The sequence below is a fragment of the Phyllobates terribilis genome, unplaced genomic scaffold, assembly GCF_046119375.1.
Source record: "Phyllobates terribilis strain yellow unplaced genomic scaffold, ASM4611937v1 Scaffold_8__6_contigs__length_399053987, whole genome shotgun sequence".
In the NCBI taxonomy this organism is placed as follows: Eukaryota; Metazoa; Chordata; class Amphibia; order Anura; family Dendrobatidae; genus Phyllobates; species Phyllobates terribilis.
This window is the reverse complement of record NW_027362768.1, coordinates 157,862,681-157,880,471: the sequence shown is the minus strand read 5'-3', so window position 1 is coordinate 157,880,471 and position 17,791 is coordinate 157,862,681. Positions and strand designations below refer to the sequence as shown.

The following is a 17,791-nucleotide window of genomic DNA, read 5'->3' as shown; positions in this document are numbered from 1 at the left end:
CTCTCCCGACCCAAGCGTGTCGGCTTCATGCTCGGGTCGGGAGACTCGCCAGCCAGTCCGGGCATTGTGTTCCGATCTTGGTCCGACTTATGTGACTGCGCCCATAGCAGCAGGTGTCGGTCGTATTACACAGCCGGCACCGCCTGGCTATGGAGCAGCTCAGCTCCTGACATGTCTGCCCACTTTGCAATCCACTATACATTATACGTTCTGTACTACTTATTCCTTCACCAGGTTTGGTCGCAGTCTCGCTCACAGAACGGCTGTCGCTGGAGGATCGAGTCAACGCTTCTTTTAAACTCATCTTGACGCCATCGCTGATTCTCATTTGGAGCCTGAATGACCCCATCCATCCGCAGGTCCTGGGGCTCCTGAATTCTGCTGCGATCCCGTCTCATGGTGACTTTTTCTCTTATTCTCTCCAGCTGATGCTCGAATGCCCAGATGACATTTATTGCTTCCAGTTCTGCCCAAGTGACCCCAATATTATCGCTGCAGGATGTATGAACGGTCAGGTACTGGGAACATTACAGAAGGTGGATTATTAAAGGGAAGGGTCTGCTGTACATGAGGCGAAACAAACTGATCACTTGTATCATAGCAGCAAATGATCAACGTTCTAATTTAATTGTAAAGTGCTGCGGAATATGTTGGCACTATATAAATAAAAATTATTATTATTAACGCTCGTGCCATAATACACATCATTAATGTCACCAACAACGGCCTAAAAAGCGCCCAAACTGACAGATCACACTTTTGGCAAATGGAAGTTACCTGTCGACAACCGTGAATAATCGTTTTTTATAATTGATCGGCCAAACTTCTAAATTCCACTATATCGGCTGACTTTTTCTGTATGTTATGCGCCCCCTGGGCCATGGGGGGTACCCGGAGCCGGACCTTGTAGATGCTGGGGGTTGTAGTCACCGTGGCGGCGACCCGGTCTGTGACCCAGGGCGGTCAAACCAGGCTAGTCTATGTGTATAGGCTATATATAGTCCGACTACGCCACCTGTGGGATGCGGTTATTGGTAACCGCCGCTGCGGAGCAGTCCACTGAAGCTGATGGTATGGGCAGCAAGGTGATGTAACTCCCCACAGGAAGAGTGGAGCTTCAGGGCAGCATGTATGGATGATGGTGGTGATAGTGCCTGGATCAGTAATAATAACACGGAGTCTTTGCAGTGCAGTCCTAGGGTCTTTACTGGTGGTAATTATATAGACCCCAACGGGAGTACTTGCTATGGATGAGGGCCTGGTCAGTCTGGGAGCAGTCCTGGAATTCCCTTGGCCAGGTGGAGTTGTAGGCCTGCCGTTCTGACTCTACTCTTTGGCTATCTCGCTTATAGTCGTGTTGTAGCCCACGTCCCTGAGTGTGACGTGCGGTGCTCACCCGTATGGCTGGCGACTCGGATCCCGTGTATTCCTCGCTCCTCTGTGATGGTACTGGTCCTTTCCTGTGGCTGAGCCTCCGGGCTTCTGTTGGGCCAGGAGACCTGAAATCCCCTGCCCTGCGGTATCTGCTGCTGAGCCTGAAGGGTCCCACAGCCTCGGACTCCGGTGTCCACAACTCTGTATATACTCCGGCTAGGATGAACTCTGCCAGCTCCAGTCCTCAGCTCCTTGCTCCTTAGTGTGTCCTGCTTGACTCCTGTCACTAGACTGGCTAACCCCGCCTCCAGATCCAGTAATAAAGGGCAGGATCCTCCCCTTTTCTGGTCTGCAGCAGGAGGTGTTGCAGGTAGTGTGTTCCCTAACCAGGAAACTCCTGTTTTGCTCCCAGACATGGTATTACTACCACTGTGGCAACCAGACCCTCTGGGGTGCCACATATGTGGCCAGTGTACACGATAGATAGCTGTCATCTGAACTCTCCTCCATGAAGGAGCCACTGTCAGTCCTAAGGATGTGGCTTATCTCAGAGGCAACAATCGAACATGTTCGACCCTTCTGTCTCCGAACATGATGTGTCGGGGAGAGTCGGGAGGCTCCTATTCACATTAAACTAATGTCGGACGACCCTGCTGATATCTGAGGGTTCGGCTGCCGTGAGTCTAAAATGTATGGGGGTCTTTAGGGTACGATGACACTGATTTATTTTGAGGCGTTTTTGGAGCAGAAGGTCCCTGGAGCTCAAAAGTGTGAAATAACGCTTAACAAAAGGCAGATCGGATGTTCAAGGATCTTGACGTTGTGTTTTCCATCCAAGGTTGGAATATTGATATTGATGTTGATATTACCGCCTGGTGTATTACTGGTAATGTTATTATCGCCTGGTGTATTCCTGGTAATATTATTACCGCCTGATGTATTACTGGTAATATTATTACCGCCTGGTGTATTACTGGTAATGTTATTACCGCCTGGTGTATTACTGGTAATATTACCGCCTGGTGTATTACTGGTAATATTATTACCGCCTGGTACATTGCTGTTTTTCTTTCTACAGACACCTCTGGAAGTGAAGCAATCCCATGATTCTCCGCTGGTGAGATACTGCGCAGTGTCCTCTATAGAGCACGGCCACCGGGAGGTGGTCACTGACTTACACTGGCTCCCAGACTACTTTGAGGCGAGTTTTGGCCACCAATTATTTTATTTATGTTTTTTTTTTCTTTCAAAAACTCCTCTGACGAAGTCCAGAACATCGGGAGGAAAAGTCCGGCATGAGAGGACTTGTGATGTGTCAGATTCCTATGCAGAATATTGGCAGATGTACCGCCGCCATGATGTGTCATAAGGAAGAGACACTCAGCGAGTCCAACAGGAGGAGCGACTCAGATCACTGTTCTACAATTTTATGTCACTATTTACATCTCATAGATTCATTTATCTTCAAAAATCTACAAAATGCGACATGTAAATTACGGATGCATTTTATATAGATACAATGACTGCACCAGCAGAATATTGAATGCAGCTCTGGAGTATAATACAGGATGTAACTCAGGATCAGTACAGGATCAGTAATGTAATGTATGTACACAGTGACTGCACAAGAAGAATATTGAGTGCAACTCTGGAGTATAATACAGGATGTAACTCAAGATCACTAATGTAATGTATGTACACAGTGACTGCACCAGCAGAATAGTGAGTGCAGCTCTGGAGTATAATACAGGATGTAACGCAGGATCAGTACAGGATAAGTAATGTAATGTATGTACATCGTGACTCCACCATCAGAATAGTGAGTGCAGCTCTGGAGTATAATACAGGAGGTAACTCAGGATCAGTACAGGATAAGTAATGTAATGTATGTACACAGTGACTGCACCAGCAGAATAGTGAGTGCAGCTCTGGAGTATAATACAGGATGTAACGCAGGATCAGTACAGGATAAGTAATGTAATGTATGTACATCGTGACTCCACCAGCAGAATAGTGAGTGCAGCTCTGGAGTATAATACAGGAGGTAACTCAGGATCAGTACAGGATAAGTAATGTAATGTATGTACACAGTGACTGCATCAGCAGAATAGTGAGTGCAGCTCTGGAGTATAATACAGGATGTAACTCAGGATCAGTATGAGTAATGTATTTAGAAAATTGTCTCCATCCATTCCAGGTTTTAGGCCTTTACAAGATTTAATGCCATGTAACCCCACGTTCATACAAACAATATTTTATAATAAATCCATATTTGTTTATGTGATTTTTACTTTTCAGATAACTCGGACTGGATATCCTTATGAGAATAAAAGCGGTTACTGCGTCCAGCTCGCCACGTGTTCTGCTGACTGGTATGTGGAGTGACTTTTCTTTTCCGGGTTTCCATTAGACGATGCTCTGGATCTTCCTTGTAGTAAAAGTCATTGAGTTGTTCTTTTCTCTTATGATGTAACAATAACACCCATCATTTCTGGAAATCCGGGTGACGATAAATCTTGCTGCCATAACAGTAATCATCATCCAATTACTATACGCCCCAACAACAATCTGCCTGCTGATACAGGAGAGCGGGCTTCATGGCTGGACAATTTGGCATATTCTCTATTCAGAAGTTTCGGAAAGTTGCAAAAACTCTCACAACTTTTTTCCATATTGGAAAACAATGAGTTTCTGCAAAAGCCGCATAACCTGTGATTTACTGAGACTTTTCTGGAATCAAACTCAAAGGCTAAAATCCTGTCCTGATGATTTCCAGACGACGCGGTTACTTTTACACGTTGTAAGGCCCTATTCACAGGTCTGTTTTGTATGTCCGTATGCTGTCCGTTTTTAAAGGGCCCAAATACGGACATACACACAACCATTGTATTCAGTGGGTGTGCGCAGATGTTCGGTTTGTCACACGGGCTGTGTGTCCATGTGAGAAACCCGCAGACATGACAGGTTTTTTGGTGCAGCACTCACAAAATGCATGCTGCACACGTGCACACAGATGACACACAGATGACATACGTGTGTTATCAGCGTGACACGTACCGGCGTCTGGGAATCAGCAGTACAGTTCACGCTGATCCCCTGCACCGACTGCTGGAGGCAGCTCTCATCATTGTCCCCTGCTCGCGCTGATCTCAGAGACAATGATGGGAGTTGTATTCAGCATCCAGTGTAAAATGAAGAATAAAATTAAAAATAATGGTGTGGGCTCCCGCATCAGTTTCATAACCAGCAGAGGGAAAGCTGACCGTGGGGGGCTGATGTTACTAGCCAGGTAAGGGGCCATGGATACTGGCCCCTTCCAAGGCTAATGAGATCAGCCCTCAGTGGCCCCAGGAATAGCGCATCAATAAGATGCGCCAACTCTGGCGCTTAGCCTCCGCTCTTCCCACTTGCCCTGGTGCAGTGGCAGTGGGGTAATAGTGTCGGGGTTCATGTCAGCCTTGTATTGGCAGCTGACATGAAGTCCAGGTTAGTAATGGAGGGTGTCTATAAGACGCCCCCAATACTAACCCCATAGTCAATATTGTAAATAAACAAACAGCCCGAATAAAATTCTTTATTAAAAGTCCACCCCTGCAGGCGCTCCGTGCATCGTGGTCCTTACTTGGAACATGATATATGGACGTCTGAATTTGGCCTTATAGTGAGACGTCTGATTGTAGGAAGCATAATATACATTGGTGTGAAAAGTGTTTGCCCCCTTCCTGATTTCTTATTATTTTGCATGTTTCTCACACTTAAATGTTTCAGATCACAAAACAAATTTAAATATTAGACAAAGATAACACAAGTAAACACAAAATGCAGTTTTTGAATGAAGGTCATTATTATTAAGGGAAAAAGAAATCCAAACCTACAGGGTCCTGTGTGAAAAAGTGATTGCTCCCCCCCCTTAAAACATAAATTAATTGTGGTATATCACATCTTTGGGAAGCTGAGTTCAATTTCCCTAGCCACACACAGGCCTGATCACTGCCACACCTGTTCTCAATCAAGAAATCACTTAACGAGGACCTGCCTGACAAAGTGAAGTAGACCAAAAGATCCTCAAAAGCTAGACATCATGCTGTGATCCAAAGTTTTCAAAGACACATTGGTTTGGCCAAGATTCATCTCATGTATATGGTCATCCTAAAGTCTACCTACATTTTTTTTTTTTTTTAAAAGTCCTGAGACCCCCAATAATCTCTCAGCACGCAGAGGTGACCACCAGCTTCTGCATAAGTAGGAGCTCAGACACCACAGACATAAAACGCCAAGTCCACTCCAGCGTTCGTTCACTCACGTTCTGTCGGATGTTATTTCCCGGGCAGATTGCAGAATCTTAGCGACAAATCATCATGACGCACATATTCTGGAGATTGCTATTGATTTCTTGTCTCATATGAATAGTTGGTTGGATTTCCTTTGACACAATCTCATTTCTCCTCTACAGTTCTGTGATGTTCTGGGACATTCGCTCACACAAAACTCATCTACAGACGCCGACAAGCAGAAAACAAGAAGAGAACCAGCACTCGGCTCCTCTCGGGGTGCCGGATACCTTCAAACACCTCGATCTAATCTGGAGGCCACTACTCAAGGTGCAGATCCATCAGGATACAAGATCCAACTTAACTAACAGCTATTTGGTCACATTATGGGCCCATGGGCCTCCATATTCATTAGAGAAAGTCATCCGAACCTGTATGGAGACCCCCGACTCTCCCCCGAAGCACAGGTGTATGGGTTCTCGAAGAAATGGCTGTCAGCTGCTCTGCAGATACCTGGGCACCTTTATGGCTACAGTAATTCCATCCTAATCCCTTAGTATTTCTCTGCTTCTCGCTGGCAGACGCTCGCCTTCCTGTCCCGGCCACCGCCATTTCAGTGTGACTACAGGTTATTCTGTAAGTGCTATACAATACACTGCCTCCCTGTGCGACACAGACTGTTTAACAAAACAGCAGTAAGCCAGAGAAGATTGTATGAGAAATCATCAGTCGTATGCCAAGCACAGCGGGATAAATGGGCAGAAACAAGAACAATTTTAAAGTTTTTTTTCCAGCTCACCAGGTCCAGCACTGAATCTTTGCATATTACCAGCGCTGCAGCCAATCACTGAGCTCAGCGGCTCTTCCTGAGTTGATGGCATAAGCCTCTCAGAGGGTGATTACATGCAGTGGTGGCTAGATGATATCAGCGCTGGACCCGGGGAGGGTGAGAAAAGATCAGTTTGATATTTTAAAACAAATTGCATCCAGAGGTTTACTGATAGCAGAAAACTCCTCTTAGGCCACGGCCCCTCTATCAGTATTTGGTCAGTATTCGGTCAGTATTTTTTCTCAGGAGTCGGAGCCAAAACCAGGAGTGGGTGATAAGTGCAGAATTGATGACTTGTTTCTATTATACCTTTTCTCTGATTGTTCCTCTCCTGGTTTTAACTCCCACTCCTGAGAAAAAATACTGACCGAATACTGACCGAAAACTGATAGTGGGGCCGTGGCCTTAAGTTATGGCTTTTGCATAGTGATAGGTTTGCAGTTGGCCTAGCGGGTGCATTTAGAGCCCATGCTTGTACCAATGCTTCTCTAAATAACAATATCTGATGCTACAGCTGTCATTTTGGTGCTTGTATTAGATTATGAAGAAAGAAGAAAAGCCGATCCAGAAATGACCAGAAGAAGGATCTGCGGATAATCCCCGGCCAGGATTATTGTCATATTAGAGCGGCTCCAGCCCTTTCTCCATCATGTCTGGTCGCTATCACTTATGCTGGATGCAAAAAAAAATAGCATTACTCTGTCGCCTCATTGGGGGACACAGGACCATGGGTGTTATGCTGCTGTCCACTAGGAGGCGACACTATGCATAATCTGAAAAAGATTAACCGTGGCTCCTCCTCTGCAGTATACACCCCTGGACGGCGTCAGCCTTCTCCAGTTTTTGCTTAGTGTCGCATAGGAGGCACACCTAAAACTTTTACTTCGTTTTCTCCAGACAGGATTACAGATGAAGAAAAATGGGTCTCCTGCAAGACTCCCGGCATGGCTCCTTCCTCTGCCCCCTATTACGGGGTGCACAGTTGAAGTCGAGATGGCTATTCCCCATGTCGCTCCTTCCCCATCCCCTCGGATTCCTTTTGGTTTCTGGGTTGAGGTCAAGGCGAGGCGAGGATAAAGCCCCCTGATGGTGACAGCAGCACCCTCCCTAATCCCCCTCTGGGGGCATTAGGTTTAGACGCCTCAGGTAGGGCCTGTACAGGCAGCACTCTGCAGCTCCCAGTAGCCAGCACACTGCAGCTGAATTCAGGGACCCCAGCCCTGCTGCAGGCTCTTGTCGGGGTCGGGGGGAGTGCAGGCAGGCATGGCACAACACAGGCACAGGCCTCCCTGCCCTGTCTCTGCGGCAGCACCAGCTCTATGGTGCCTCAGGGGGACTCTTCTCAGGGCCCCCCTTCCGCTTATACCCCCACCGCTATCCTGCCTTTAAATCCGGGGGGGGGGTCCGGTTCAGATCCGGCCCCCTCCCCGACTTCCGCGCCGGCCTGGAGCCCCTTTGGGCATCAGGCATCTAATTTAGACCGAAGCCGACTAGGCCGAAGCCGCCACCTCCTCTCCGCCCCCCGGATGACAAATATGACACTCTACAGTGTCATAGAGGGGGCAGATCCAGACTGAAAGGGCGCGATTTCACACAGCAACTGCTGCCCTTCTTCCTTAAAATTTACTCCGGCGGCCATTATCTGCTGCAGGATAAAGAATTAACCCTGCAGCTACCGGTCGGCAGATACAGACCAGGCCTGCCAGTCTCCGGGGAGGCACAGGACTGTGGATCTTCGGCGCTGGACCTAGGGGCACACTGGTGGGGTAAGATCACAGCTGGAGTTCCTCCTCGGCTGTGAATCCATTATTTCTTATACGCTCCTCTACATAGTAGGGCCCTACCCCTGTGCACTATGCCGGACTCAAGGTCCAAGAGAACCAGGCAGGACTGCTATTATGCACTCTGTACAGCCTGCAGTAATACTCTCCCCAGTGGTAGCACGTACCCGCACTACCAGGATTGCATCCAGACTACTGTGCCAGAGCCCCAAGAAGCCCCTGCTAATGCTTCGGGTCTACTGCCACGCAGGAATGGGTGACTCAGATGTCGCAATCTATGACGCAGTCTATAGATAGCCCAACCCCCACATTGCTTCAGGCTCTGGAGTGTCATGCCTCGGCTATGAACGCTACCTAGCAAAGGGGGCTACCCAGCAAAGGGAGAGCTCGACTCAGGGACATGCGACCCGGGCACATCCACGTCTAGGTCAGGACGCAAGCGGACCCACAGGTCATGTTCATCTGCGTCATCCCATAACACACGGTCATCCCCTTCTAGAGAGAGACACCGTAATTCCAGGTCATTTAGACCGTCCCCTACCAGGGACAGACAATGCAGATCTCTGCAGCGATCCCCGACCAGAGAAAGCCTCCGCCCCGGTTCATCCAGCAGGAGACACCTTAGCGATACACAGGATTCGGAAGACATCTGTGATTCCGACTCTGACAAGGAAACTGAAGGGTCGCTGATCTCAATCCCCCCTAGCAATACAGCGCTAGTTGAGGACGTAATCTCGCCCATCCATCCAACATTTCCTTCGAAGGAGCTCTGAAGCCGCCTAAGATCTCTTTGACCACCAACAGTTTAAATCAATCATTAAATCGCAAATATCTGGAGGCGCGGTACCCCTTCCCACAGGAGGTCACCAAGGAATGGACAGATCCACCCAAAGTGGATCCCCCAGTCTCTAGGCTAGCACCACAGTCACCCCTTTCACTGCCAGATAGCTCAACCCTCAGGGATGAAGCAGACCGGCAGATGGAACGCAAGGCTCGTTCAATTTTCAAGGCCGCAGGGGCCTCCCTGGCTCCCGCGTTCGCTTCAGTTTGGGGCTGCCAAGGTCTCCTGGCTTGGCCCCAAAAATTTACAAGCTGGCCTCCAAGCATTTGCTCCTGAGCTGTCGGACCAAACGGTTCAAATAGCAGTTGTAGCAAATTATATGCTTCATGCAACTCTGGATTCAGCAAGGGGTGCAGCAGGGATAGCATCAAACGCCATCACGATTTGGCGTATCCTCTGGCTGCGGGAATGGAAAGCAGACGCAGCCTCAAGGAAGTCCCTCACGCACCTCCCGTACCTCAGTGGTCGACTTTTTGGCGAACAGTTGGACATGATGATATTCAACGCCACCAGGGGTATGAGTACCTCTCTCCCCCAACTGAAACCCAAACGCACTTACAGGAAGCGTAACCAAACTCGATTCCGATCCTTTCGGAACTCTTCGGGGTGGTCCGTCTCGCGTCCAGCACATAATAGCAACCGCACCCCACGCAAGGACAACTCGCGGTTGACGCAAAAGTCGGACAAGACCTGGCAGTCAAAAGCATGCCAGTCAAAGTCCAAAGGAGAAAAATCTCAGGGCGGCCGACTTTTTCTCTTTCATCAAGTCTGGCTGCCTGTTACAGAAGACAGGTGGGTCAGGGAACTAGTGTCTTCGGGATACAAGATGGAGTTCACTTCCAATCCAAGGGTTCTGCTCCAATCTATTCGTAGTCCCTAAGAAAGGAGGCGGCGTACGGCCCATACTGGACCTAAAACCCATCATTGCGTCCATGGAGAAGGGAGAATTTCTCGCCTCCATAGACATACAAGACGCATACCTGCATATACCAATTGCTCCCGCCCATCAGAGATTTCTCAGGTTCGCAATCGACCAGGACCACTACCAGTTAGTGGTTCTCCCGTTCGGACTCGCCACAGCTCCCAGAGGGTTTACCAAAGCCATGGCAGCCACCATGGACGTCCTGCACTCCAGAAGCATAGTAGTCGTTCCATACCTGGACGATCTCTTTATCAAGGCTCCTACTTTCAAGGACTGCGACCTCAGCGTCTCAATCACAACCGACTCTCTGAGTCGCCTGGGCTGGTTAGTCAACCTACAAAAGTCATCACCAACCCCGAGTCAGTCTCTGACCTTCCTGGGAATGCTATTCAACCAACAAATCCCCTCGATCTCTCCGGTCTGCCATGAGAGTCCTCGACAGGATGATGGCGGCAAGAGAAGCGGTCCCATTTGCCCAGCTTCACCTCAGGCCTCTCCAACTAGCCATCCTCAAGTCATGGGACAGGAACCCCTTTGTCTCTCGACAGGGAGTTCCAGCTGACGTCGTCAACCAGGAGGACCCTGCACTGGTGCCTCAAGCCAGCGTCACTAACAAAGGGGAAATCCTTTCTCACGGGTCAATGGAAGGTTCTGACCACCGACGCGAGCCTGACTGGTTGGGGTGCGGTGCACTTACACCACGGAGCACAGGGCAAGTGGTCCCCAGGAAGCGACCATGCCCATCAACATCTTGGAATTTCGTGCCATCCTCCTGGCGTTGAGAGCCTTCCATCACTTACTGGCAGCCTCTCACATCAGAGTACAGTCAGACAATGCCACCATATGTGAATCACCATGGGGGGACCCGCAGTGCCCAGGCGATGCGAGAAGTGACACACATTCTCAACTGGGCGGAAGACACAGGTTCGGTTCTCTCTGCGGTCCACATTCCGGGTGTGGACAACTAGGAAGCTGACTTCCTCAGCCAGCAAGCAATGGACTCAGGAGAGCGGTCTCTCCATCCCGAAGTTTTTCGCCAGATCTGCCATCGCTAGGGGACTCCGGACGTGGACCTAATGGCATCCCACTTCAATGCCAAGGTCTCCAACTTCATGGCCATAACACACGACCCGAGGGCGCTAGGAGCGGACGCCCTGGTTCAGGAATGGACCCAGTTCCAGCTCCTGTACATTTTTTCCACCTCTCCCCCTGATATCCAGAGTGGTGAGGAAGATCAAGCAAGAGGGAGTTCCAACCACCTAATCGCACCGGACTGGCCCAGACATACATGGTACGCTGACATTGTTCAGCTCACAGCAGACATCCCCTGACGTCTCCCCGACCGCCCGGATCTTCTGTGACGGTGTGGCCATTGAGACCTAGGTTCTAACCCAGTCAGGGTTCTCACCGGACGTCATTGCAACCATGATCAGGGCACGGAAGCCAACCTCTGCTAAGATTTATTACCGTACCTGGAAAGCCTTCTTTACCTGGTGCGAATCTCGTGGCCAGACCCCATTCCCTTATTGCCTCCCCAGGGTACTTGAGTTTTTCCAATCGGGTCTGGAGGCCAGACTGTCCCTGGCCTCCCTTAAGAGCCAGGTGTCAGCTGTCTCAGTGCTTTTTCAGAAGTGCATTCCTAACAAGCCGCAAGTAAGGACATTTCTTCAGGGGGTTTCCCGATTGGTTCCCCACTACAGACGACCGCTAAAAACGTGGGACCTCAACCTGGTACTGACAACATTGCAGGAAACATCTTTGAACCCCTTAGTGAAGTCCCACTCCACCTTCTATCCCAGAAAGTGGTTTTCCTGGTGGCAATAACCTCGCTACGCAGGCTGTCTGAACTCACAGCACTCTCCTGCAGGCAGCCCTTCCTGTTTTTTTACCAGGACAAGGTAGTTCTCCGTACAGTCCCATCCTTTCTTCTGAAGGTTGTGTCCAACTTCCACCTCAATGAGGAAATTTCACTACCATCCCTCTGTCCGGTCCCGGTTCATAGAATGGAGAAGGCTCTGCATACGCTTGACCTTGTCAGGGCATTACGTATCTATGTGTCTAGGACTGCGCCCTTCCGGAAGTCTAATTCTCTTTTCCTTCTACTGGAAGGCGGCCGCAAGGGTCTGCCAGCTTCCAAAGCTACCCTTGCCAGGTGGATCAAATCCACCATACAAGAGGACTACCGCCTCAAAAATTCTCCTCTTCCAGCAGGTATTACGGCACACTCTACACGTGCGGTAGGGGCCTCCTGGGCCATTCGGCACCAGGCTTCGGCACAACAAGTGTGTAAGGCAGCCACCTGGACAAGTCTACACACGTTTACCAAACACTACAGGGTTCATACCCAGTCCTCAGCAGACGCTAGCCTGGGTAGACGTGTTCTGCAGGCGGCGGTGCTCCAGTTCTAGGGGCCTTTCTACACAATATTCGTCCATTGCTTCCCACCTGTAGCGCCGGCGTCCCTGCCCTCTGCTAGGCAGGGACGCTGTTCCCCTCACCGAGCAATGTTGTTGCACTGTTCACTACTCTGCTTCAGCCCTCAGGTCCCGTTGCCAGTTACCTGCCAGATACCTGCCAGATTCCTGCCAGCTTGCTGTCTTATTCCTGCCTGATATTCTGCTAGCCTGAGGTCCGACGGTCTGCCTTACAACTCCTGTCAGTCTGTCTAAGGACCAGCTTGCCCGCTCACCTGGGAGCGCACATCAGCTACCTGCCTGCTTGCCTGAGGTCCGACGGTCTGCCTTCCAACTCCTGTCAGTCTGTCTATGGACCAGCTTGCCCGCTCACCTGGGAGCGCACATCTGCTACCTGCCTGCTAGCCTACCTGGAGGCTCCGCCGTCACGTGCTGTGACCACCTGCCTGTCCAGTGACTCCTGCCCGCTCACCTGGGAGCGCTCATCTGCTGCCTGTCTGCTAGCCTACCTGGAGGCTCTGCCGTCACGTGCTGTGACCACCCGCCTGTCCAGAGACTTCTGCCCGCTCACCTGGGAGCGCTCATCTGCCGCCTGTCTGTTGGTCTTCCTGGAGGCTCCGCCGTCACATGCTGTGACCACCCGTTTATCCAGAGACTCTCGCCTGCTCACCTGGGAGCTCAGGTCTACCATCAGCCGCCACAGGTCGTACCAACCCTTTACCCAGAGACTGCCCCGGTCATTTGCCGTGACCATCTGCCCGTTCATCCAGAGACTGCCCCGGTCACTTGCCGTGATCTCCTGCCCGTTCTTCCAGAGACTGTCCCGGTCACCTGCTGTGACTGCCTGCCTGGTCGCCACCCGCTCCCTTACAAGGACCGCCCCCTTGTATAGTAGCTCAGAGGTTCCGCCTCCCAGACCCGTTACAGTTTGCTCGGGCCATGGAACCCGGTGGCACCCAAGCTCCCTCTCTCTCGGACCTGTGTCATGAACTGTCCCGTCAGAGGTCCCAACAGGAGTCCATCCTGGGTCACCTGCGGAATGTCAATTCTCGCCTGGACACTCTGACTGCTCCGCCAACAACCTCCGCCAGTGCCATGACTCGCAATCCGGCAGCTCCGCTGCCCACTAATACCATGGTATCCTACCCCGGACCCCGGCTTTCTGCACCTCCTCGCTTCGGAGGCGACTCCGCCCAGGCTCGGGGCTTCATAAATCAGTGCACCCTGCACTTTGAACTCCTGTCCCACCAGTTTAACTCCGACCGGGCCAAAATTGCCTACATCATGTCCCATCTCACCGGGGAGGCCCTGGCCTGGCTAAATCCTCTATGGGAGAGAGGAGACCCCTGGTGTCCGACTTGCCTGCCTTTCTCACGGCTTTCCGGAAAGTCTTCGACGAACCCGGACGGAAGACCTCATCCGCATCATCACTGCTACGCTTCCGTCAGGGAAGTCTCACCGTGGGCCAATATGCCATACGGTTCCGTACCCTTGCCTCGGAGCTGGCCTGGGATAACGACGCTCTGGTATCCGTCTTCTGGGAGGGTCTGTCCGGACGTATTAAAGATGAACTTGCCGGTCGGGACATTCCTACCACTCTCGATGACCTAATAACTCTTGCCACCCGGATTGACCTACGGTTCCAGGAGCGTGCCAAAGAGGTCACCCGTGAGAGGAGGTTTCCACGTCTAACTCCTACTTTTCAGAAACCCGTTACTCCCTCCGTCTCTCCCCAGGTACACTCTCCTGAGCCTATGCAGGTCGACCAGACCAAGATGGTCAAAACCCGTCAGGACTTACGCCGTGCCGAGGGGAGCTGCTTCTACTGTGGCAGTAAGGAGCACCGGATCCGTGCCTGCCCGGAGAGGTCGGGAAACACCTGTGTCTAGGTTCGCTCGGAGAGGTCGACCTAGACAAGAATAAATCCTCTCCATCTCTGCTGCTGTCAGTCTCAATCGTCTGCGGGGAGAACCGTTATTTCGAACTAGCCCAACTTGACTCTGGAGCAGCCGGGAATCTTATTTCACAGTCCCTGGTAGAGAAATACCGCATCCCCACCAAACCTCTGGCTGTACCCTTGTCTGTTGCTGCCGTGGATGGGGGTCTCTTACCACGCCCCATCCAACTCATCACCGAATCCATTACTCTGCAGGTGGGAATGCTGCATTCTGAGAGTATCTCCTTTCATGTTCTGCCTGGACTCTCTCACGCCCTCTTGCTAGGTCTACCTTGGCTCCAGAGACATGCACCCGTGCTTGACTGGCAGACCGGAGAAGTCCTTCGCTGGGGACAGGACTGCCATAAGACCTGTCTGGTTCCCGTCCATCCCGTCCGTCCTTCTCCTACCCCAGCTAATCTACCTGGACTTCCGATTCCTTATTGGTCTTATGCTGATGTCTTTAATAAAAAGGAGGCAGAGACACTACCCCCTCATAGACCATACGACTGCCCTATCGACCTGTTACCCGGTACTACTCCTCCCCGTGGGCGTATTTATCCATTATCCGCTGCTGAGACCCGGTCGATGTCCGAATATATTGAGGAGAATCTGGCCAGGGGATTCATCCGGAAATCTACCTCCCTGGCGGGAGCAGGCTTCTTTTTCGTCAAAAAGAAGGACGGCTCTCTCCGTCCCTGTATAGACTATAGAGGCCTTAACCAGATCACGGTGAAGAATAAGTACCCCCTTCCGCTCATTCCGGAGTTATTTGATCGTCTGAGGGGGGCTAGAATCTTCACCAAACTGGACCTCCGTGGGGCGTACAACCTGGTTCGTATCCGTCAGGGGGATGAATGGAAGACGGCATTCAACACCCGGGACGGCCACTATGAATATCTGGTAATGCCCTTTGGTCTCTGTAACGCTCCTGCCGTCTTTCAAGAGTTGGTCAATGACATCTTCCGGGACCTTCTCTACTCCTGCGTAGTGGTGTACCTGGACGACATCTTGGTCTTCTCTCCGGATCTCCAGACTCACCGGAGGGACGTTCGTCAGGTCCTGCTCAGGCTCAGGCAGAATCACCTCTTCGCTAAATACGAGAAGTGCCTCTTTGAGCAGACCTCGCTTCCGTTTTTGGGCTACATTATTTCTCAGACCGGCCTACGAATGGATCCAGAGAAACTGTCTGCCATCGAGAAATGGCCTCGACCGCAGGGGTTGAAGGCCATTCAGCGGTTCCTGGGCTTCGCCAACTACTACCGCCTCTTCATACCACACTTCTCTTCCCGGACTGCCCCAATTTCCGCGCTCACCCGTAAGGGTACTAATCCCAAAGAGTGGCCGCCCGAAGCAGAAGAGGCCTTTCTTTCCTTAAAACAGGCCTTCTCTTCCGCCCCGGTGCTGTATCGCCCGGACGGCAACAAGCAGTTCTTCCTGGAAGTTGACGCCTCCTCCTCTGGAGCCGGAGCGGTACTTACTCAAAAATCATCTTCCGGGAGGATGGTAACTTGCGGCTTCTTCTCGAAACTCTTCTCCTCCTCAGAGCGCAATTATTCCATAGGAGACCGAGAGTTATTGGCCATCAAACTGGCATTGGAGGAGTGGCGTTACCTGCTCGAGGGGGCTCTTCACCCGGTAATAATTTACACTGACCACAAGAACTTGGCTTACCTCCAGCATGCCCAGAGACTTAACCCGCGCCAAGCCCGGTGGTCCTTGTTTTTTGCTCGCTTTGATTTTGTTCTTCATTTTCGCCCGGCTGACAAAAACGTCAAGGCGGACGCCTTGTCTCGATCCTTTCTGGTGTCTGATCTCGAGGAAGATCCGAAACACATCATCGATCCCGCCAGAGTAATGCAGGTGGCTCCCGTGAGTCTAAATCGTCTCCCTCCCGGAAAGACGTTCGTATCAGTACCTGATCGGGAGAAGATCCTTCACTGGGGTCACTCGTCTAAACTGGCTGGCCACGCCGGTCAGAAAAAGACCCTCCAGCTTATTACCCGGCACTACTGGTGGCCTACCCTGCACAAGGACGTAATAGACTTTGTTTCTGCCTGTGTGTCCTGCGCCCGCAACAAGGTTCCGAGACATCTGCCAGCCGGTCACCTCCTTCCGCTTTCTGTACCTGCTGCCCCCTGGCAGCATATAGCAATGGACTTTATAACTGACCTCCCAGTCTCTGCCGGTTGTACGGTCATTTGGGTGGTCGCTGACCGCTTCTCCAAGATGGCTCATTTCGTTCCCCTGCCAGGCCTCCCGTCTGCACCCGAGCTAGCTAAAGACTTTATTCGTCACATCTTTCGTCTTCATGGCCTGCCCCTCCACATCGTGTCGGATCGTGGGGTACAGTTCACCTCACGCTTCTGGAGAGCCACTTGTAAACTGCTAGACGTCACCCTGGACTTCTCTTCCGCTTACCACCCACAGTCCAATGGTCAAGTGGAGCGGATCAATCAGAACCTGACCAGTTACCTCCGGCACTTCGTTAATGCTCATCATTCAGACTGGGTGGATCTCCTACCATGGGCCGAGTTCTCTTATAACAATCACGAGAGCGAATCCTCCTCCAAATCCCCGTTTTTTGTAGTCTTCGGTCAGCATCCTCGGATTCCTTTTCCTGTCTCCACCTCTGTGGACAACCCGGCTGCGGAATCTCTCGTTAGCAAATTTTCCTCCATTTGGGAGAGTACCCGATCCGCACTCCTTCAGTCGTCCGAACGGATGAAAAGACACGCTGACAAAAAACGCCTGGATCCTCCACAATTTCGTCCTGGAGATAAAGTCTGGCTCTCATCTAAATATGTCCGACTCAAGATACCTTCTTACAAGTTAGGGCCTCGGTTCATCGGCCCTCTGGAGGTCATCAGTCAGATCAACCCGGTGGCCTATAAATTGAAACTCCCGGCCAACTTACGGATCCCTAACTCCTTCCATGTATCTCTCCTCAAACCTGTGGTACTTAACTCTTTTTCCAAGTCTACAGGTACGCCTCCTGCTCCGGTTTCTGCTGAGGACGAGTTTGAGGTAGAGAACATTCTTGCCACCAAAAGGGTAAGAGGAAAGACCTTTTTTCTAGTAGATTGGAAGGGGTTTGGTCCTGAGGAGAGAACGTGGGAGCCCCGGGAGAACATCCATGCCCCTCTTATCCTTGCTAAATTTCTGTCTGGCCTAAAAAAGGGGGGGCCTAAAGGGGGGGGTACTGTAGCGCCGGCGTCCCTGCCCTCTGCTAGGCAGGGACGCTGTTCCCCTCACCTCTCTGCTCCGTGCCCGGCGTCCTCCTCCCTCTCTGCTGGCAGCGCGCGCTCCTTCCCGGCCACTGTGCTTAGGGCGCGCGCGCGCGCTCTCCCTCCCTCTTAAAGGGGCCGCGCGCGCCGTCCTAAGGAGTCCCCGGCCAATGGCCGGAGGACTTCACCATATATA

General features: G+C 51.4%; 1 protein-coding gene across 1 annotated transcript in view; it reads left to right on the top strand.

Moving 5' to 3' along the window:
• Nucleotides 1-1,940: 1,940 nt before the first annotated feature.
• The window catches only part of LOC141157705 (dynein axonemal intermediate chain 3-like), a 30,632-nt gene continuing 14,781 nt past the window's right edge, over nucleotides 1,941-17,791 (top strand). Inside the window, exons 1-4 of the mRNA XM_073645249.1 lie at nucleotides 1,941-1,982; nucleotides 2,453-2,491; nucleotides 3,673-3,746; nucleotides 5,828-6,179. Coding sequence (XP_073501350.1) covers nucleotides 1,941-1,982; nucleotides 2,453-2,491; nucleotides 3,673-3,746; nucleotides 5,828-6,179 — 507 coding nt within the window. The remainder of the gene's footprint in view (nucleotides 1,983-2,452; nucleotides 2,492-3,672; nucleotides 3,747-5,827; nucleotides 6,180-17,791) is intronic.